The following is a 22692-nucleotide window of genomic DNA, read 5'->3' as shown; positions in this document are numbered from 1 at the left end:
TATCCACACAGCTGAACCGTGAATTTTGGAAAATTCCAGCATTTACAGCAGCAGGTCATCCATATTCATGACCTCAATTATGCTGAATATTTTGCGCGTAGGCGGGAAAATATAGAGGGGTGATTCTGGTTGTGCCTCTGCATATCATAAATGTGTGTGCAGTTGTGTGCGCAGGTGTGGATGACGGACAGCTCACCCTCTGCTTGAACTCTAGCCGCTCCTCCAGAGTGAGCGTGTCTGCTTTGGCGATCACGGGGACGATGCTCACGATCTTTCCCAGTCTCCTCATGAACTCCACATCTATAGGGCGTAGCCTGTAGGAGAGGAGGATGGATCATTACACCACTTACACATTTGACCCCCATTAACACACAGTGTTAACACAGATTTGATGGTTACACTACTGTTTTACAGTATGTGCACTTAAAGTGTACCTACAGGGTTGTAAGCTAAGACAGCACTGGTGTATATAGGGATGTTACAAGAGTTAAGGTCAAGGGTGGGTTTAGAGCATACTGTACCTAATATCCAGTTTTTGTAATGATTATGGTAAGTATGTAGTATGTACATGCGAAACAAGACTTTCAAGAGTTCACACTTAGCCGATGATTGATTATAAGCAAGTTTAGCATGCTGTCCCGGGAGAGAGCTCTGAGCTCAAAAGGTTCTTGAGCCCTGGGCTCTCTCCCGTTTGCAGGGCGAGAGGGCAGCCTTGAGCTCAGGTAGATCTCGACAACTCCCCCCTTGATAAGAGCTAATAACTAAGAAAGAGATATGCTGCTGGATGAGAGATTGACAGTAGTGCTAAATTAAGATTGATCAATTCACTTGTTGTGCATGTTTTTGGAATGTGGGAGGAAACCGGAGGCCCCGGGGAAAACCCACGCGAGTACGGGAAAACATTCAAACTACGCATAGCCGGCCTGTTAAATGACTAGAACTGGTGATGTTCTTGCTGTGAGACAACAGTGCTAACCACTGGGCCACCGTGCCGCCTAATGGAGGGAAAGGGGAAGAGGTAGGGGTGGAAGGGGGATTCTTCAAATCGAAGATGACTGTAGTGAAAAACCCTGGCGCTTTATAGTGGGTTAGGAATGGCCTGATTGGTGGATCATACATGCTAATGAAGAACCAGCCGTGTTCAATCATAATCACGTGATCCTCTCGAAATTAGTTTATAAATAAACTTCATGAAAATAAAGTGCTACTGTTTTGATTGATCTTCTGATTGCAGGTCAAATGGGGTATAATATAATTTGCTTTTGATAAAAGTAAGTGCTCAATTGGCACCAGAATTATTTAAAGATAAAAATGTTATTATTTACATTATTTTGTTGCAATGTAGTAAATTTAACCACAAATTAAATAACATAAGCTGGTTAAGCCTAAAAGGTAATGAATGAAAAAAACTACTTATTTCAAATGAGCTGAAACATCATAACTCTTGAAATTTCATTGGGACAACTTAATTTGTTTATGTTCAATCCACATAAATTTGTTAAAAGTGTTAAGTTACCTTAATCGACTTGTGTTGGGACAACATGAATGAATTATGTGGAACCCTGCATTTGTTTTTACAGTGTACAGAGTGCTAGGACTATATTCATAATTCATAATGTCATGCCATATAAATGTGCCAAAAGCATAACATCATTTTAACACGTCTGGCTAGGTGTGAGCCCAATCAATGTGCTCAGGAAGTCGACACACACCAGTGTCCAGTGGCTGGGAGGAAGTAGACGCAGCAGTGAACGCGGCTGTCAGGGATTCTTCTCTTCCTGTTGACATTCAGTTCCTCCTTCAGGTACTTTTCATACTGTTCATTGACATACTTAACAATGGGCTCCCAGCTGTGGAAAAAAAAGACAACGAAAAGCATTAATACATGCTTACAAGCAAACATAGTAGTCAGGCAAAGCCAAAATAATATTCCGAAGGCTTGGTTTTAGAGTCAAAACAAGATTGCACTGTAAAAAAAATTCAGGTTGCCTAAAATTTTTAAGCTAAATCAAATCAATCTTATGAGTCCAATGAACTTATATTATGTTAAACTGACTTTAAAATAATATGTGAAAACAAAAATCATTTAATCTCACATAGATTTAAAACTCCCTTATAACACATTTAGCGAAACAATCTCAATTAATTTAATACTTAAACTCATTTAATTTAGGCAAACATAACTTATTTATACAATTTGAAATCATCTGCTAACATCCCAATGATGGTCAAGTTGAGCTTTATTGTCATCCTGCTACGTGTGTGGACATACAGAATAACGAAATGTCGTATCTTGCAGGACAACAGTGCTACATAAATTAATCATAAATACAAACACAACACTGGACATAAGAGCTATTTAAAAAAAAACTACAAATAACTAACATATACTATAAAATACTTAACTATACACATAAGACTATACAAGTACTTTTACATGAGACTGAACAATGTTGTGCAGGATATTGTGCAAGAGAGGTATTAAAGGTGAATACTGTGCAAAAGAGGCATTTAAGGTTTAATATTGTGCAGGAGTTATTTAAGGTTGAAGCAAGCAGTCCAACATGATTGTTACATTTATAGTAAACATTTTGTTATTTATTGAGTCCTTGTAAGATGGAGTTTAGATAAAGTGTCAGGTGCATAAGAGGGAAGAGTGTTTCTGCAGGTGCTTTGGTTATGTGTAGAGATGGCGTTAACAGTGCACCTTCTTTAAAACTTTTCATTGGAGTGATTTATACAAATTTATACAAAAGTAGCCTCTAATTCACCAAAATGTAAAATAGGTTTGTTTCCCTGTAAAATCAGGTTGGATATAGTGGGCCAAACGTCATGTAGAAAGATGTAAAATGCTTTATTCAATATCAGAATACAAAGTTAACATAAATTAACTTTTGCAGAATGCAAAGTGAACATAAATTCCTTTTGTGTCTTTTTGTTTGGCTTGTGTAAAACCTGATGACCATGTTCTCCAACATGATTTCAGAATGACTCGAAAGAGCATCTCGAGCAAAAACATCTGACCTTTTGTTAAAAGGTTACAAATGTCAGACAAAAACATACTTTTAAAATATATTTTGATTAGTGACCTACAAGTGGTAAAGGTTTAAACATTGTAATGTCTCCCTAATCCTAAACATTGCTATTTTTCATTTATTCATTCATTAATTTTTCTTCGGATTAGTCTCTATTGCAGAGGTCGCCACAGCGGAATAAATCACCAACTATTCTGGCATATGTTTTATACGCAGTGGATGCCCTTCCAGCCACAACTCAGTATTGGGAAACACCCATAAGGCTGACATTCATACACCCAATGGAGCGTGTGACGCCACTGTGAGGGGTAGTGTTAGGGGTGGGGTTAGGTGAGCCCATTAAAAAGCATTGGATGCAGCTCAGATTGCACTGCACCAGGTCTGCATCCAGACCCCTCTCTTTAATTAACCTATACTGCATGTTTTTGGAGTGTGGGGGAAACTAGCACCTGGAGGAAACCCACACAAACTTAGGGAGAACATGCAAACTCCGAATAGAAATGCCAACTGGCCTAGCTGGGACTCGAACCAGTGACCTTCTTGCTGTGAGGCGACAGTACTAATCACAGAGCCACCGTGCTGCCCTTAATTGCTATTTTGACATATTTAAAAAGTGGTCTCTTGGCTGTATCTGCAGATAATATCAATACTACTGATATGTCTTTAAATATTGCTCTCACCAGTTCTCATTGTTGATTTGGTCTCCAAATCCAGGGGTGTCAATCACAGTAAGCTTCATCTTCACCCCTTTCTCCTCGATGACTAGAAAAAAGAACAAGACAAACATGTTACAAAATAAAAGAGCTCTCAGAAAATGAATTTTGCTGCATGTTGTATTTGTTTATGAGTTGAAACAAACAATTCTTAAATTTTTGAAATGGGATAACTTTTATTTTTTAATGTTCATTCCACTTTAATTTGTAAAAAAAAATTATAATAATTTAATACTAAATCAACTTGTGTTGGGAAAACATGAAGGAATTATGTAGAACCCAGCAATTTGACAGTGAGAGGCAGGAAATGAAGAAGTACTTTTCCCAGCAACATCAAACTTTAGGCACTAATCAGTTGAAAATCACAAACCGAAGACCTTGAGCTATTCATTTAATCTCCATATCTGATACAATGCTGCAGGAATGCTTTGTACCACAGGAAGTCAGCCTGCAAGAAGAGTCTAATAAGCTGTCTCTGCGAGCTGGGACCCCCACTGTATCCTTGGCATTGGTTGATTGACGTTTGCTGTTAACTCATCACGCTAATCCTTTTGGATGAGGCAATCAAGGAAAATATGACGAGATTGTAACGAGGAAAAATTAAACTGTCAGTCAACTCTGGTTTATGAGTTCTAAAGTGTTATAACCATATCTGACGATGATCAGTTTTTCATACACAGTGGGCCATTAGCAAAAGAGAGCGCCAGTTTTTTGGGAATTGGAAGGGCAGTGATTGAAAACCCCCTCATGATCAGCTACTGGAAACGCATATGCTGCTTTTGGCGTGACTCAGCAACAAAGCAGGGTTTTAGGCATATTCACCCACATGGAGGGAGAGGAGCTGAATGGTGGCATTGAGCGGCATTGAGCGGCCCGCCACTTCATTTTCTGCTCTGTGTAGTCTGTGTAGTCTTGGAGAAAAAGGGGGAGATTGTGTAACACTCATCTCCCCTGGCGGTCAGTCTACAGGCCAGCTTTTTTTTCAGGGGCTGTGAGGGCCACTGGGCTGCTCTGTAGTGTGTGGAGGTGTCAGGCACCCTGAGACTTTGGTACGCTTTGTTTTCCACAGGCCTGCACTTTGGAAAGACAAAACTGCTGGGGAAGCGGGGAACAGCAAGACATCTGCAAGACGAAATGTCTCAAATCCTAGACTGCAAAGGAAATTTAGTAGTGTGGCAGTAACACACAGAGTTGGTTTGTCATTTTGATAGAAAATACCAGGAGGGTCTATACTTAGTTTTCTTTTCAGGCATTTGCAAAGGTTATATTTACACAGACAGATGTACGAATTATCTCTAACGAGAGAAAAAAAACTGTTGCTAGAAAACTAAAAAATAGTGTTAAAGGGTACCTATTTTGCCTGTTTTACAAGATGCATAAGCTTTTGGTGTCTGCAGAATGCGTCTGTAAAGTTTCAGCTTAAAATACCCATCAAATTATTGATTATAGCCTCCAGAATTTGCCCATTTTGGTGTCTGAGCTGTAGCCTGTGGCTTTAAATGCAAATAAGCTGCTTCTCCCCGCCTACCCTTCCCACATGTGTCTGCTTCTCATAATGCATTATGTCAGATAAACAGCAGTCAGTGACAGAGACAGACTGGGATGAAGCTGAAATACAGCTCATTAGTCAAAAATAAGTTTATGTCATGTATTTGTGGTGGAGTTTATTCAAGCCTTTCTGAAATGATGAATCTCACACAAATGCCGTTTGTAGTACACACACATACACACATATGTAGGTGTTTACTAACAGCATGCAGCCGTGGTGATTATAGCGGTTAAGAATTACACGGTGACTTTACTGTCTTTATTACAAACAAGCTCTGTTTTAAAAATGTTTTAAACTTATAACCCCCCCCCCCCCCCTAATCCCCCCCCCCCCCCCCCCCAAAACAAAAATTACAGGGAGTTGTAACAAATATTTTAATACCAGTTTCTTTTCAAAAAAATGTACTGTGGACATGTGTATACAAGGTATTATAGAAATCAATCAATTATAGAAACCAATGGTAATGTCAATCAATTCGGTGGGTCCTATGTCACGTTACGATGGGCCTCAAAATCATTGGGATTTGGATCCTATTTTTTAAGGTCAGGAAATTTTTAAAAGGACACTTGTTGGGTTTATATTACTCCAATATAACAGTGGGCACACTATACCTACATACAGTTCTGTCCAAACAGCTTACAAAAATTGATTTTCATCATAGGTGCCTACTAAAGGGATAGCTCACTCAAAATTGAAAATTCTGTCACCATTTACTAAACCTTCATTTGTTGCAGTACCAGTTCTTTTTTCTGTTAAACATTAAGGAAGATATTAAGAAAAAATCTGTGAACATGTAAAATATGTTTCTGTGTGTTTAACAGGATAAAGAACTGGAAAGAAAGAAACTCATATGGGCCATTTCAATGCGGTCATGTCATTGGCCCAAGAACATTTCCTGCTTGTTATCAAACTATTTCATAACTATATCAAGAGGCAACTCAAGCATAACCTAAAGTTAAAACAGCTATCATAAAATTATTTATCAATATGTGGCTCTTTTTGGACTCTCGGAGGCTATGAAAATTAAAAATGTAAAACAGGAAATATGTTGGAACCGTTGATTATTTTAACATCCCTCAAAATGGTCAATAGATTTGGAAGCACTTGAGGGTGAGTAAATAGTAAGTTTTCAATTTTTGTCACTTGCATGAAATCATAATTTACTATGTTTACTTTGTTACAGTATATAAGGTGAAAAATTAATCCATTCAACTAAATATACCTAAATAAAAATTGTTTGTTTTGGCAATCTTAAACAAATCTAACCATTCGCTACCACTCGATGTCAAACATAATTAGCGACACAAGTGAAAGACAAGAGGAGGAAGGGAAAAACACAATATTCTGTTCGAGTTGGAAATAGCTCACCTTTCTGAAATAAACAGCTACAGTAGCATCCGCTTAACACAAACTTTAATTAGAATATAGGCAGAAGTTTAACACTTTCTCTTGTATGAAAAAGAATATAGCACTGAATGTACAGATTGCATAAAAGTTATTTTTTCCAGGTCATGGGACTTAATGGAGTTATCAATTATGTATCAGCATAACTTCAATAAGATAACTGCTACTTAAAAATGCCAAAATGTTCAAAGGTAAAACTATTTAACCCCAAAATTTAAATATTAAGTGATAACTATATTTTAAATATCATCTAATATGCTGTAGAATGCTGTACTTTTGAATTTTCTATTGCTAATATAAAAACAAAACAAAAAATCCTGAAACAATATAGCCTGGTTTCCACTCCAAGATTTGAATGTGAAAAGACCCCATTAAGTATGAATTTTAAGCATATTGAGTTACTGGGACACATGGCATGTCATTGTAAACCATCTTAATAGAGTACAACTAGGTCATACACATGTCATTAAACAAATTATACTATATACCAGTCAAAAGTTTGGCATCAGTTTTTTTTCATGCATTTTTTTTAAGAAAATCATTCTGTTCATCAAGACGCCATTTATTAAATGTGGAAAAAAAAATATTGTTAATTTTTTTTTTTTTTAATTGAAAATAGCTGCTTTCTTATTGTAACATTTAAAAATCGTACTGACCCCAAACTTTTGACCGGTTGTGTATATAAGGTCCTTTTAAACCACCAAACCACTACACACACACACACAGACACATTGTTAAGCTGAGATGACTTATGAAAGATCATATGAATATTAAGTTTTCCCATTACTAAAAAAAAAAACTATTAATATTTAAAAAATATTACCATTTTTACTGATCAAATGCCTTGATGAGCAGAAAATTTTTATTTTTAGGTTTAAAAATCTTATTGACTTCAATATATAGATTATCTATCTGTAATTCAAAAGTGTGATGTCGGTGAAAAGATTTTATTGTAAAGAGTTTAACGTAAAGAATATTAATTGTCTGGATAGTAAAACTTTCTCGCAAGAGGGCTAATGCAATTGAATAAGTAAATATTTATCTCATGTGTCAAGCTCTGCAGACTCGCCTTTCTGAAGGCTAGCATGAAAAAGGCGACGAGGAACAGGACACTCTCATTCACTGTTATGTTTACGTTGTGCTACGCTGAGAAGTCAGTGAGGGGTGTCTCCTGAACCGCCGGGATATCTCAGGAAGTCACAAGCTGAACCGACTTATCGTCAATCTTCTTTTGTTAAGAAACAGCACACCCAGCTTCTCCCGTTCTATCATTCTCATCCACCCTTTCTCTCATTCTACATGTCAAACATTTATAAACTATTGGGCCTCACGTTTCGAGAGGTCTATGAAAAATGAGGTTTGGCTTTGGTAGGATAGAGATACAACAGATGCTACTGCAACTTATAGAAAGCTCCTTCTACTTGTAGTAACACTGCTATGCTAAAAACTTACACAAAAAGAAAAGATACAGACTTATGACTATGTAAAGACTGTGAATAGTTTTAAAGGTTGCACAGAATTATAGTGTTCAATCTAAAATGGATATTTACAGTCTACCCTTTGGCTATACCTGAAGTGAAAGTTGTGAACAAGCTTAGCTACTGTGAGACATTGGTAATGGCTAACATTTGCATATCTAAAGCTATCAAGGGGAAGTCAGAAACGGAAGAGAGATCAGCAAGCAGATGTAGGCCTGAAACTTTACCTGAAAACAAAATCGAATGACTCATTTCAAAACCAGTGGGCAGCAAGCTAAAAACGACAGATAATCATAGCGACTAGGAAACCTTCCTGTGGCTCTAGCGACAATTAACTTTATAGCTTCTGCACTGAGTCTCCGTAGGGTTTTGTAATTGGATATTTCTTCACCCATATTCAGACTGGGGGGAAAGTTCAGCAGTCTTCATACATTTCTGCTGTCAAGTAGGAACCATGGCAATTAACATAGCAGGCTACGCTAATGACCTAGTCCAGCAAAGGCCTTTGCACAGCAATTGACTGACACTTAAAACTACAAGAGGAGGCATATTCTCCCGCATCTCGCAACATCCTATGACAGAATCATTAGATTAAGTTCCTTCTATAACTGAAATGCTAACTTGTGGGTCATTCAAGGACAGATCCGTGGTTATGCTACATAGCATGGGGTAACTCCACAAACTTTTGACCCAGATAAAAATGTCATGGGTAATTAGATAACGGTGCAACGGCATATACATTTTATTAGTCAATCTAATATTTGCAGTTTTACAAGCCTTTGTAACTGTTTAAAGGGAGCAAATATTCTTGACTTGTCCTACCGGGCTGTTTCTGAACACAAGCGACAGAGGACCACTATCAAATTTTGTGTTTGTTAGACCCTTGTCAGCCAGTCTACAGTGAGAAATGAAGATGGATAGCTAGCACGACTATACTAACTACTGAGGGCAAGCAAACACACACAAGCACACACACACACTCAAACAATACTTTCATTTAAAGGACTGGTGAAGTTGGCTACGCCATCTGCCTTTCACGCCTCTTTCCAACGAAGCATGGTGGCGCCGCCAGAAGCAAAATGGAGATTCATTGCTTTTTCATTGCCGTATGCGGGATGCTTGAATGTACGTGCGGCTCTATGAGTGATCTACAGCTCAGCTGCACAATGCAAAAACAAGCAACAGAACCCTTGTATAGTCACAAACATCATCTTGAAGGTTTATCACCAGCAGTGTATAAATGAATAAATAATTCTCCATAATCATAATCCAGGCCTGGTTTTCACCTGGCATTAGCATACATTTCCATTAATCACATTACAAGTGGTCTCTTGTGACCACTTATGTTTGGATTCAGATTTCCACCTCTGGAGATGGTCAAAAGTGGACAAACATTTCACAACCGGTTTACACATATGTAGTGTTGACCACTTGAAATCAGATTGATGATGAAATGCAGCTTATACCAGGTGTAAATAGGACCTAAAATTAAGAATACATCTGGCATCTCCTAATGTCCTGGGTATGCTTTGTTTGTTACTGCGTACAGAGAGTGCTTTGTACATTTGGTTATCAGCCATGTACAAACCTGTACTGTGAGTGTGGAGCCTGATTACTCAAACTTTGCATATTTGGTGTGTTCAGCTAGCTTTGCATTTTTGTACTAATCCGTTGATCCACCTGATTGTCTCAGACATTGAAGTTACAAATTGAAGAAAGGTAATTGATAGACGGATCAACAACTACTACACAAAATACCACAGATCTGTACCCAACTGCTGATTATATTTTGAGGTGTTTTCTGTGGAAGAATATAAAATTATAAGGCTAAATTAGAAGGTAACTAAGTAATGTGTTTTTTTATATAGCGAATTTATCGTGAATGGCTATACACCCAAAGCACTAAACAATCATGATGGGGTCTGTCCACACCACCACCAGTGTGCAGCCACCGGACAATGGCACCATTGCGCTTACCACACACAAACTATAGGTGGAGTGAGGAGACAGTTCTCTCCAATTCAGTGGATGGGGATGATTTGGAGGCCATGATGGGTAAGAGCAGATTGAGGGGAATTTGGCCAGGACTCCCTACTCTTATACGAGAAGGGATTTTAAATGACCACAGAAGTCAGGACCTCGGTTTAACATCTCATCTCAAAGGAGGTGACAGTATACTGTCCCCTTCACTAAACTGGGGCATTAGGACTCACACAGATCGCAGATTAAGCGCCCTCTGTTGGCCTCACTAACACTACTTCTATTAGCAACCTAGTTTTCCCATGTAGTCTCCCACCAGGCTCTACTGACCAGGCTCAGCTTTGCTTAGCTTCAGTGAGTAACCAGTCTATATATATACCAGTGTGTGTGTGTGTGTGTGTGTGTGTGTGTATTGTTTTTTTTTTACAATTATTATTATTTATAAAATATATTATTTTTACATACATTATTAAAAGTTTTGTTCAATTTTAAAATGCAAAACAATTTGCCAATTTAGCCTTTTTTTCTGACAAATTCTCACTGTTAACTAGTGACTTTATACCTGCCTATTATTAAGATATTGGCTGTTTATTTGTATTTATAAAGGAGAAATATTATTCTTGATTGTATTCTACATCCCTAACCCTAACCCTAACCCTACCCAATCCTTAAACCTACTAACTACCTTATTAAGTATTAGTGTGCAGAAAATTATGTGTTTATTGAGGCAAAATATATATATTTATTAGCTTGTTAATAGCAATAACTGTAACTTAAAATAAAGTGTGACCATTAATTTATTTATACTTAATTGTTTTCTGATGTTTTGATTATGGTGGAAACCAAATATAGCACGTTTAAGTATGGCATATCCGAGTGAAGGAAATCTGTTATAACAGTCCACAGTCGGAAATCAAAGCAAAGAAGCAAAGGTTATCCCTCAGAAGCATTCCAATCAAGCTTTGCTTCGTTGCCAAAACAAGCATAAATGCAACTTAATTCTACACATCTCCACAAAAACACACCTGCCTGTTTGGAGGCAAGAAGCCAAGCTTCCATTGATTGGCACTCTGGAGGAAGTATGCGAGACAGAGACGGTGCATTGCTCAATCAACCAATTCATTCTCTCAGCTGAGCTTGCTTCACTAAAGTCAGACGCCATGTATAAGTGGTGGCCTCCATTAGAGCAGGAGTCATCTCCTGACCCGTGCGATAAAATACGGCCCTACGTGCACTCTTCCTCTATCATTCTCCCTGAAAGAGAGCTCATAATGACAGCTGTGGCCTGATCTCAACAGCCGAAGTCGTGTGATTGATCTCTCCTAATCCGTCCCCCTCGGAGGCTTTTAATTTCTCTTTCCTTTCAGAGCCCATGCTCCGATCACTCTGGCACTTCTCCAAGTCAAACACAACAAAACACTGAGCTCTGCCTCCAGCCTGTCCTGTCCAAATGTCACTCTTCCTTCATCCTTTCAGAAATCACTCAGGCCAACGCACCATGTTACACGTCATCTTGATATTGATGTAAAACCATGAGCTAACCAGGCTTGACGCTGTACATTTCTGGCAGCATGCAGGTGGCTCGTCTACACTGAAAGTGAAAAATCTGGCCAGCGTACAATAACTGCTGGGTTTATATTGAAATCAGAAGCATCAGAGAATGTGATTTTTAGTTTTTCACCTTTAAAACAAAGTTATAGTTTCTGATTAAACGTTTAAATACTTCAGACACATTTCTTGTAAGATTTATCCACATGAACACATACACTGTGAAAGCAATTTAGTTATGAGTAACAGTAACATAGTAATATTATCAGTATTTTATCATTTAAAATAAATGTAAAAAATGACCACTGGGTTTCTTTTCATATTTTAAATGATCAGTTTTTAGAGCACAGTTAGTTTGAACACAAACGATATTCTTATTACAACTTCTCATCTACAAAAACAACTTCCCAGAAGCACTTTAATGCACCTCCAATTGAATACATGAGATAGCATATAGTGGAAAGACATGTCTACAGACCAAATGTCCTGCTTCAGTGTTTAGGACGAAGCATAATTTGGTGTTGAGCATTACGCATTAACAAAAGTCATGTAATCAGATTACTTTATAATTTTCAAGAAAATATTTGAGTTACATTTTCAAAAAATTATCATCGGTAACTTTGTTTTCCCCTTATTGACTAAAGGCTGATTTATACAACTTCTGCATCAAACGTAGGTGTATGGTCCGAAGCAGCCTTCGTGTGGTCGCATAGGCCTCGCTGTGGCTGTGGCACCTCTCAAAAAATATAACTACACGTCACATTGACACATAGCGCAAGCTTTGTGATTGGTTGGCTTGGAAGCGCTGACGAGTGTGGGCGGGGATGAGAGCTGCAAGCCTGATGGAGCAAGTGTTTATAAGTGTTGAGTCTCATGAAGGAACTCCTGCGGGAAACTTTTGTCTCGTGTTTACCTTTTGATTAAAGTTGTTGCACATCCACCTGCTCCTGCCTCTGAATGAGCGAGTTTTAGCTACTTGTACACAACATAAATACCTACTGCCAGCTAGCATTTCAGTAGTGCTATTAATCAACACAAACAGCACGCAGAAGTATAAATATATGACTACACGCAAGGCATGCGTTGTGGGTCATGGCGATCACTCGACGCAGAAGTATGAAGGCTGGCTATTATTATCTATTATTAAGGCTTTGTATTAGCCCTTCTTATTACCCCTACTCCTTGTTTTGCACGTTCACGAGAAGGGATAGAGGTGTCCCAATTCTCTTTAGCTTGAAGGTGTAGGGCTAAGGGGAAGGGCTAGATGGCCCTTGAAACTGAGATTTTTTCTCGAAACCAAGGGGTACAAGAATTTCCCAAAAGACACCATCTACAACGGCAGCATGGCTGCACACGGAAGTCAAGAGATGCACAAATTAGTATTTTTTTGTCATTATTACAAATTTTTATGACAAACACGCATTTGTATTAATACATACATAATGGCGTTTATGTTTTACTGTCATGCTTTTTAAATAAAAGGTTAATTAAAAAACTATAAATTTCACTATTTGTAATCCATACACAGTGATGAGTGTAGTTATAATAATAACTCCTGTATACACTGAAAAAAAAAATATTCAAAGATGATTCCTTGGTGAAGTGGTTGTAAACAATTTATTTGGGCTGAATTTAAACAAACAAATTAAGTTGAACATTATTAAATTTAAATTGTTTGTTCAAATTCAACACAAACAAATTGTTTGCAACAGTTCTGCATGCAGCACTTTTTTTCCACAACATACTTTCTCATCTGTCATCCGATGACAGCCGAATACCCGGTCAGAAAAGTCTAGTGTCTGGGAATTACCTTTTTACAGTGTCTGCTATAATGTTAATGATGATGTTTTTGTGTGTTTACATAGACGAATATGGCCACTGTGTAAAATGCACAGTACAGTTACGATCTTATTGCCACATTATATCATTATGATATGATAACACAATATCATTGCTTTCAGTGATTTCCTGAAGATAAATACCAAAAAATAAAGCAACTGGAATAACTGCAGCAGTCACTATCACTAATCTCATATGAAGTGGGAGATTGCAATGACATATGATGACATGTGCAGGTGTTGTAGTGGTGTCCCAATTCTTAGGGGTAACTTTGAAGCCCTTCCCCTTCACACTCTAATTCAAAGGCCGAGGTAAAGGGGAAGGGGAAGAGGAAGGCATTGGGGTACCAAAATAGAATTGGAATTGGGCCTTACTGTAGATCTATTTTAAATGTGAACATGTATTTATCTCACCTGCACAAAAACAGATTCAGTATCCTTTAACATGAATGAAATCTGAAATGCAAACTCAAGATATTCATTGCTGAAGAGCAGAACTTTTTTTTTATACATACTATTCATCATGCAGTTCAGAAAGGCAGCAAATTGTCATGGTTTGCTTGAGCTCCACTGTCCAGACCTGTATTTACATTTCCTACATTGTGAATTTATATTTCCTACAATTGTTCCTACAAATTTAATACAAAAACAAAAATATGTTTATAAGTAGGGTGACGCAGTAGGTAATTCTGTCGCCTTACAGCAAGAAGGTCACTGAGTAATCGCAATCGCAAAATCGCAAGATTGCATTGCATTTAAAAGCAACTTCCCCAATCCCTGCTTTTGAAAGACCATCAAGCTGTTTACTGGGTCCAAATGGTGTGTTTACGATATTACCAGCAGGGGCTGACTGGCCTATATGAACCAGCTAAATCTTGAGCTCTAGGGTGTGATGGGGTAGCATTGAAGAATACAGAGTGTACGAATGTTCAATACTCACTGTGGCTGACTGATTGCAGGTGGACGGTTTTGGAGATCTTCTCCTCATAATTAGGAGTGCACGACTTCCTGCTGACCTTGGACTTGAAGAGTGTGTTTACGAGCGTCGACTTCCCCAGACCGCTCTGACCTGTCGATGAGAACAAGAATAGCTTTAATGACTTTTGTTTGTAAACTGCAGTAAAGCACAATTAACTGCATATGTAGCAGACCCTCGAGCGCGTTTATTTGCAGGACGACCTTTGCTTAGCATTAGCAGGGGGGGATAAAACTTTATTACTGCACACAGATAAGATGGCACACATAAAATTGAGGTCATAAAGTATCACATGATCAGGCGGCGCAGGCCTCCAGGGTTTACATAAGCCCTTGATACCGCAAATCATCGGTGATGTAATAGGACCAGGTCAAGCCAAGGCAAAGTGCTTTAGCGTCTTATCAGGTGGGTGTCCAAACACACTGACAACACCACGCCGCCGGGAGCTTTGTGGAGCTTTTCCACTTAATGACTCTTTCACACTAGTCCTCACGGAGATCAGATCAGAGGGAGGAAGCTATTACCAGAGAGAGAGCCTTATCAAGGCCATCTCAATTCACACAAATAAGGCTAAATCTATGGGGCCACCTTCATTGCCTCAAAGGACATGTGCTCTGTTAATGTGAGCCGCTTAGTATTGAGTGCTGATGATGGCCAGTGTTTTCTGTCTCGCTCAGGGGGCCCCTCGAGTCCACCGGTCAGCTTCCCGTTCGCAGGCCAGGGGTGGGGGAATGTGCTAAACGCTCTCACCGCTCCGTTTTCTACCTGTTGTGAGGCCTGGCCGCCTCAGGAAACTGTCAGTGAATGAAACAATTTGACAGAGATAGACGACAGAGCCGGGGCGATCTGGCCCCTCCATCATTGCCCACCTCAGCAGAGGCTTTGATGGATTTACGCCATGGCCTCTTACCATTGGAGGCGGTTGACATCAAATTTATGAGGAACTGACAACCCGCGTTGTGTGTCCTCCTGGGCCTGTTTGATTTAACAGTTTAGGCTATGGCTGAGCAAAGCATGGCTTCCTGAAGCTTTCCGTGTAGTTATGCATGCTTCATAACTGTTTAACAGGAAAGAGAATCTGAAGTTTTGATTCCTCTGAATGATTCTGGTGCAGTAATTATGCCATTAACAATTGTTTTAGTATTTCTTTTGTAACATGCAATTTTGTATATTGCATGTATTTATTATATTGTTAAACATATCTTAATATTTGGCCATTTCAAATCATTGGCTTTGATTCATGAGAATAAATTGTTTATGATTTAAACCACCAGTATTGCCAGATGCCAGTGCTGCCAGCCCAGAAGCAGTCCAAAACCCACCCCCAAAAAAACGCCCAAATTATTACATTAATATTTTATTGAATTTTAATTAAATGAAATCAGAAACTAGCCTAGTTATTTTAATTGTCATATTTTTTTAACCACACAGCAACCGTCACCAACAGTCACAGAACCACAATAGTAAAATTAAAGCATAACTGGATCCCATCATAACACTACACTTATTGTTCTGTAGATTACACTACCTATTCGCCTATATAATTGTAGATGTATTTGTTTAAAGATGATATTTAAATAGTTTATAAATTCTTTGCATTAAATATCCCGTGAAATTAAAATAAACTAAAAGTAGTTTAGATGTTAGTTTTAGTCTGCTAGTTTATCTATCTGCTTTTTTGCATTTTAAAAAACTACAACAAAATATAGAAGAAAGAAAAAAAAACAATACAATACAATAATAATACATATAAAATACAATACATAAAAACAAACCTATGACAGAACAACCAAACAACAGAACATATAGGGGAAAATGCACATTAAAGCAAAATATAATTTAGCTGGTCAGGTAATTTATAAATAAAAGTAATTATAAAGCAACATAGTCCTTATATTACCGAGAAAAATGTATTATCCTGACTATCAGTCTGTTAGTTTTAAGGATATCTTAATAAGCTAGTGGACTCCAATGTGTCTCTAGTAAATCTGGTAATAATAATTAATTTAGCAACTCATGAAAGGATGACTTGTTTGACACATCAGAAGCATGTCACAGGAGTTCCAGCTTCCACAGCAGTTCTATGGATTTCTAGTATAGATTCAGGTAGATGCATAATGGCGTAAACGCATAAATACGTCCCATTTGGAGTTATACATCCTTTTGAACACATTGAGGTGCTGCTTGTCAATGAAGCAACGCTTCTATGTTCGTTTTTTGCAGTCAATTGTGGGAAAATTGAACGATAAAGGTTTTATAATTACCCGCTGTAAGTTTAACTGCAGGCACTGCGTGAGTCAGCTGTTTTTTACTCGCACAATCCAATTCAAAACCGCCCAATCTGGCAGCACTGCAAAATACACTCATTGGTAACAGTTTATTGTAAGGTGTCTATGTTACATGTCCCATGAAATTACTCTAATAATTACAATTACATGCATCTAAGACTAGACACTAACCATATAGTAAGTACATGTAGTCAATTCATTTTATGGCCTGTTTCCACTGAGTGGTACTGTACGGTACAGTATGGTTCAGTACGCTTTTATGGCCATTTCCATTGTTTAAAAAGGTACCAAAAAGTGAACCGTACCATACAACTTCTTGGGTACCCTTTGCATAGGGTACCTAGCACAACAAAAGGGTACCAAAGGCAGAGCTAGACGTGCAGCCGAAGGCTTTTGGTTTACATAGAAATGTCACCAGCGCAAACACAAGCAGGAGAATAAAAACAAAGGAAGCTCCATTTTTAAATACACAGCTGAGACATTACATCATGATACTATATACATATAATAACAAGCCATGGTCAACCCAAGCTTAAGCAACCCTTGTTGTTGTCTTGATAAACAGCCACAAAGCCAATAAGAACAAAATCTGCCGTGTCCTGTTTTTGTTTTATGAGGCCGTCTAAAAGTGCAAGCGTTTTCACTTTCTCCAGCCACGCGTCTATATTTGAACTAACAAACTACTTGAGCTGATTATATTGAAGTGCTTCTGACATCTGATCCAAGTGAAGTGCAAAAAACTAAGGAGAAGCCAGAAAAAACAAAGCAAACGATTCTTTCAGCAACCTAAAACAAAAACAAACTGCCATGTTTGACTATTATCATCACCTTTTGGACTATTATGAACTCAGAAAGACAGAATTACTCTCTAACAGAGGTTACATGTGCTGTTGGAGATACAAGATACAGATCAGAGATTTGCACTGACTGTGAGCTATATATACTGTAAATTTTGCGTGTTGTTTTTGAACCCAAATAAGGACTAAATGTATGCTGTGTGTAGTTTTTCTGCAATTGGTAACATATCTGAGACTGTAAGGGTTGATATGTGTTTATATTTGTTGCATTTATTTATGTATTTAATATATTTACAGATGTTACAGTTGGTTATTTTGTTATTGTTCTGCAGTTATAATCAAATTATGTTCATAGAAAAGTTAGTAATGAACATTTATACATAAGTATTTATGTGTGTAAAGCATCTGTTTTGGGAGAAGTGCTTCTCATATGATATGTGAACGACCCATACAGCTTCATTTTGAGTGAGATTTCCTTGAGCGAGAATGATGTTGATTAAAACTTTCTGTCATACACACCATTGGTCCCCTTTTGGCAGTGGAAATGCAAGCCTGACAAAGGTGATCTGTACCATATTGTACTGTACCAGTCAGTGGAAACGGGCCATTACTCAGCAGTCAAACAAATAGTTACACTGTAACAATTAAACCTTAAAATAAAGTGTAACAAAAACTTGTAACAACTCATACTACACCTGTCATTTAGTGTGTTTTTGATTCACTAAAATTAACTAGCTTTTCCTGATTTAGACTGCACTGTTTGCTCTATGTGCTTTTGATTCACAAAATGTATGCAACACAAACACCATTTGGTTCAGATATTCAATCCAAAAAACAGAATTCAAACAAGCACAGATGATCTTATAAAGAAAGTGGCAGGATAATGTGGAAAGAATAAAGGCCAGACCCGGTCAGGAGTCTGTCTGAGTCATGCACTGACACATTCACCCAGAAACGCTGCGTTATACACAGCTTGTCATTTACGGCAATCACCTAAAACTTCAACAAATGCAGCTAGTAATTTTACCAGTGTCATATCCATTTAACTCTGATTGATTTCTCAAAAGCGTTTCAAATGGTGAAAAGACCTCTCCCCTGCGACACTTTGATGCGCAGTTTACAAAGATTTTCTTTGAACACAATATCTACAAAGCCCTCTCGACTTGAGGGCGCCAACAAAGCTGAATGTATTGACTGCATTGAAAATGTCAGAATATGCTAAACTCCTATTTGGAAGTGCTCGGCTACTTGACTTATGGGAAACCGGGAGACTCCGAGTACTTTAAACCCTGAGGCTACACAAAGGTCCTGACCTTTACAACCGAGGACAAACCACACAGACCAGCAGACTCCAAGTGCTACCATATGTGTGTGCGACTCGATACAAGCACCCCAGGGCAGGAAAATGTGGACGGGCGAGTGATGAGCACCAAACTCATCCTGCAGAGCTTCCTCCATTCCTGCTATTTCATCCTGTTGTGTGTATCTTGGGTTCGCACAATTCCTCCTCTTCCTGTATCTTGTCAACTTCGCATTCATTGCCATGTCATGCTAGCTAAAACATGCTCGTGTTCCCAAACACACCCTAGCCCTTGTGTTCTACAACACACCACTAAGGCAACAGCAAAAAAAAAAAAAAAACAGTATACAACATTGAATTCTGTGTTCAAAAATAACAGCAAAGGGAGAAACAAATGATCTGTCAGTTGCCTTAAAGTGTGTCAAGAATGAGCCAAACAGCTCCCCGTTTCCATGCCTGTCTTTACCAGTAAAAGAAGAGAGCAGCTTTGATGTTTGTCCAGAAAAGCAAGCATGCATAGCACCACCCTACCTACAATACCAATATTGTATCCAGCATAGTTCACTGAGGCATGGAAGAAACTTGTGCAGGCCAAAAGGCAGATTGTTGCTCTGCTGATTTCATCACAATACTGATCTGCTTTAACATGATTTAGATCCCGACTGAACAGATCTCAAGCAGAAAAGCATCCAAGTGGCCAAAATGTGAACAGGTGAAGACTGTTATTGTCATATCTATTCCAAAATAGCATTCCCACACGGTTTGAGAAAATGGAAAGCATCGAATTTAAACTGAAGTGTGTTTATTGAGTGCTTCACAAGAGATTTATTTTTTTAACTGTGACTGTTTTTTTTTTTGGATTAGATATATATTAAAAGCAATATTTTGTTTAAATTTGAGGATTATTCTTTTTATACACTGACAAAATGATTCAAAGATGATGCATTGGATTGATTTTTTTAATGTTAAGTGCTTGTAAACAATCTATTTGGTTTAATTGTAAACAAACAAATTAGGTTGAACATTACGAAATGTAATTTGTTAGTTTACATTCAACCCATATAAATTGTTGGCAATAATTTTGCCAGTTGCCATTTTTTCCAGTGTAGACTCTGAATCTTAAAACATAAGATGTTTTAATATTTAAAAAAATAAAGAAACAATAAAAAAAATAAAGAAACAAAGCAGAAAAGACAATTTATAAATGTTAAGCTCTTGTTATTTCAAGTACATATAAAACTTAATCCACAATATGGTTCTCATTTCCAATATATTTAATGAACTGCAAAATCAAATGTTTGCTCATCCTTTGAGTAAAATGTTTCATTTGTTTAATTTCCAGTATTTCCTTCTAGTAAAACTGTAACATTTTGAGTTATTAATTACTAGTTTCTACTTTACCATTTTAAAATGATAAAATATTATCCTTTAGTAATTGCCGTAATATGCTTTTTTTTCTTCATTTATTCATACAGTTTCCTTCAGCTTAGTCCCTTATTTATCAGGGGTTGCCAGAGCGGAATGAACCGCCAACTATTCCAGCATATATTTTACGCAGCAGATTCCCTTCCAGCTTCAACCTATCACTAGAAAACACCCATACACTCTAATTCACAACAAACAATTTGGTTTATTCAATTCACCTACAAGGCTTGTGTTTGGACAGTGACTAAAAACAGGAGCACAGGGAGGAAACACATGCGAACACGGGGAGAACAAGCAAACTCCACACAGAAATGCCAACTGACCCAGCGAAGACTCGAAGCAGCAACCTTCTTGCTGTGAGGCGACAGTGCTTACCACCGAGCCATCGGGCTACCCCTTAGTTCAGGACCTACAGTCGTCAACATTTGAAGTGGATCTACAATGGGTGGTGTTAGTGAGGCCAGCAGGGGGTGCTCAACCTGCGGTCTGTGTGCATCCTAACACCCCAGTATAGAGAAGGGGACTCTATTGACCTTATTCTAAAATGCGGAAGTGTGCCTGTTTTCGCGATTGTCTTGGAACTTCCGATTCAGTCGCCTATGGGAGAAATGACAAGGAATAATAAACGGCACAAAACGGTCAAACTACTTGCTCTACAAACAAATGTTTACATGACTATACAGAAAAAGTAGAATAATATAATAAGAAAATATCAAATTGCAACATCAAGCAGCGTAACGAGCTGCTTTACGGTCACAAAATTAATGGAAGTGAATGAGACCGGAAGTCTCAAGCCAAAAAGATTCAAATAGCAGCGCCCGCTCGTCGGCGGAGAATAAGGTGAATACTGCTCAGTGAGCACCGTCTTTTTAATGAGACGTTAATCTGAGGTCCTGACTCTCTGTGGTCTTTAAAAATTACAAGACGTCCTTCAAAAAAAAAAAAAAGTAGGGGTTTAACCCCGGCATCCTGTTCAAATTTGCCCACTGGCCTCTGTCCATCATGGCCTCCTAACCATCCACATATTATAATTGGCTTCATCATTCTGTCTCCTCTCCACCAATCAGCTGATGTGTGGTGTGTGGTCTGGCGCAATATGGCTGCCGTCTTGTCATCAAGGTGGATGCTGCACACTGGTGTCGATGAGGAGATTCCCCCTAGCATGTAAACCGCTTTGAGTGTCCAGAAAAGCACTATATTTAAGGAATTATTATTATTATTAACTAATAAACAGGAAATATTCTAGTGTACAGAAATAAATTAAAGCCATATTACACCTTTTTTTCTAATCCTTGCAGCAAAATTTGCCAAAAATCATCTAGTGTCCATCACACAAATCTTTTAAACACCAAACATGATTTAAAACGTGTTGGGAAGAAAACTGTAGTAGGCATTTTCATACTTGCAAAAAAGGAGTGCGTTTACCTAAATATCCGAACAATGACAGATGGCAAACTAGAACTGTTTTGGAGGAACTGTTTGTAACACTATAGCAGTGATGCCAGCGGTGCAAAAACGGCACACTTCAGCTTTCATTTGTTTTGCTGACATGGTTGTGCAACAGCAGCTGATACTCTGATTTTTTTTTTTCTATGAGACTCAAAGCCTTTGTAGGATTTGGCGAAACCTCTTGTCTATTACCACTACAGAGGAGCCAACAATGAGAATGAAAGCACAAGCAAAGGAGTGAGAAAAACCTGGCATCTCGGTTTAAAAAATAGGCACAAAAAAAAAGTGGGAAAGAAGAATGGTTCTCACTGGAGAGCTGGATGGCCTTGAATTTGTGATGCCGCAGCCATCATAAATCCCCTTGGCTGGCCCAGTTGGGGAACACTCTGAACACACTGGGCTCCAGTCTCCCAGTGCACAGACAACACAACAATAGCCCTTGCCATTTAATTAGGTAAAGCCCACAGTCGGCCAACACCTCCTCCATCTGCAGGCCTGCCCTCACTCTCTCTAAAGGGAAAAGGGGGATTTGGGAGGTTTGAGCAGCTCTCTGATTGGTCAGCTTTGAATAAGGTGGCCTCTTTGAATAAGGCAGATGTCTTGTAACTGCCAGAGCTCTGCTGGACTGTCAGAGAACAATCCTAATTTTGAAGCTGGAAGAAAATCTATGACTTTTAGGAAGAGTAGAAGAGTTCAGAGTGTCCTTGCTGAACACTGAAATGGAGGAAATCTATTTTGTTTGCAATAGGGTGCTGTATCCAAAATTCACAGTAAAAATCTTTTTAATAAAATCTATGTTTAAAAAAACTCTATTATAAAAATATAACCACTGATGTTTTGTACTTGTAGTGGAAATGGTACTACAGGTGGTAAGGTTAATTCATTTCTGTGAATCTCTTCTGAGTTTGCAGA

General features: G+C 38.2%; 1 protein-coding gene across 5 annotated transcripts in view; it reads right to left on the bottom strand.

Annotated features, from left to right (window-relative positions):
- The window catches only part of septin12 (septin 12), a 124890-nt gene that overhangs the window by 5704 nt on the left and 96494 nt on the right, over positions 1-22692 (bottom strand). For all 5 annotated transcript variants that reach the window (XM_087244565.1, XM_087244568.1, XM_087244569.1 and 2 more), the window contains 4 exons: positions 14486-14614; positions 3716-3797; positions 1713-1850; positions 197-314 (listed from right to left, as the gene is read on the bottom strand). In XM_087244565.1, coding sequence (XP_087100691.1) covers positions 197-314; positions 1713-1850; positions 3716-3797; positions 14486-14614 — 467 coding nt within the window. The remainder of the gene's footprint in view (positions 1-196; positions 315-1712; positions 1851-3715; positions 3798-14485; positions 14615-22692) is intronic.

The sequence above is a fragment of the Danio rerio genome, chromosome 3 (assembly GCF_052040795.2).
Source record: "Danio rerio strain M-AB ecotype USA chromosome 3, GRCz13ab, whole genome shotgun sequence".
In the NCBI taxonomy this organism is placed as follows: domain Eukaryota; kingdom Metazoa; phylum Chordata; class Actinopteri; order Cypriniformes; family Danionidae; genus Danio; species Danio rerio.
Note: the sequence above shows the minus strand (reverse complement) of the source record. Positions and strands in the feature narration are given on the sequence as shown.